Consider the following 970-nt stretch of genomic DNA (forward strand, 5'->3'; position numbering starts at 1 on the left):
AATTAAGCTACAAGGAAGACCAAACATCAGCAAACAACCAAATTAGTAATTTAAAAAAAAAAAGTGAAAATGCCAAATCATTAACATCTGTAAATGATGTCTGACTCTATACATGCACTGTAGGTGGCTTTTTTGATTGGCTCTTTATCAGTTTCTTTAAGTGATCCACATGGTGTGAATAAGATTTTGACTGATCTTACGACACGTTTTACTTCAGAAGACTAACGACAAAGTGCAGCTCTCAAATATTCATCCAATTATCCGTACGGTAAAAGTACCCCAAGCGGAGCCAGATTTATGTCTCCATGATTCGCCTCTCCACCCGCCGGCTTAGTGATTGACTACTATGCTCTCTCTCTCTCTCTCTCTCTCTCTCTCTCTCTCTCTCTCTCTCTCTCTCTCTCTCTCTCTCTCTCTCTATAACTCTCTCTCTCTACCCTCCCTTGTATCTTCTCTTCTCTCTCCTGCTCTCTCCCTCTCTTACTTCCTCCCCCCCTCTCTCTTTCTTCCATCCGTCCAGAATGTTGGCCGACAACCATAGTCCACCTATCGGTGCGCCGTCACCATTATCTCTCTCTCTCTTGACTCACCTTGCTTTCGCCAGAGGATCGGGATTCATTGCACAGGATTCCTCAGGACGACGAGATGAATGCCCGAATCATCCTGATATTCCCAGCGTGCATATTTCTCTTCAATCTTCTCTCGGGTTAGTGTTCATCTTTAGCTTTTTTTTTACAGAAAGTGAACGCCGTCCATGAGGTCTTGATGATACTTGTTGCTGGTGGTCGAATCTGTTTGAACATTACACCTGCACAATGTTGCGGAAGACGCCGCTATCGTTACTATTTTGAAATAAATAGAATAGTGAAACAGGTCTTTCATTTTTATTAAAAATATATGTATTTGAATCGTCTAGATACTTTGTGTAGCCTAAGAGCAGTGGAACTCTACATGTATGGTAGATAATGAC

The 970-nt window shown here is 42.0% G+C and overlaps 1 protein-coding gene across 1 annotated transcript in view; it reads left to right on the forward strand.

Annotated features, from left to right (window-relative positions):
* Positions 1–645: 645 nt before the first annotated feature.
* The window catches only part of LOC308366548 (neuronal acetylcholine receptor subunit alpha-3-like), a gene marked incomplete at both ends in the record, with an annotated part of 14923 nt that continues 14598 nt past the window's right edge, over positions 646–970 (forward strand). The window contains one exon of the mRNA XM_080840265.1: positions 646–706. Within this exon, the coding sequence (XP_080696391.1) occupies positions 646–706 (61 nt within the window). The remainder of the gene's footprint in view (positions 707–970) is intronic.

This window comes from Sprattus sprattus, assembly GCF_963457725.1.
Source record: "Sprattus sprattus genome assembly, chromosome: 6".
Taxonomy (NCBI): Eukaryota; Metazoa; Chordata; class Actinopteri; order Clupeiformes; family Clupeidae; genus Sprattus; species Sprattus sprattus.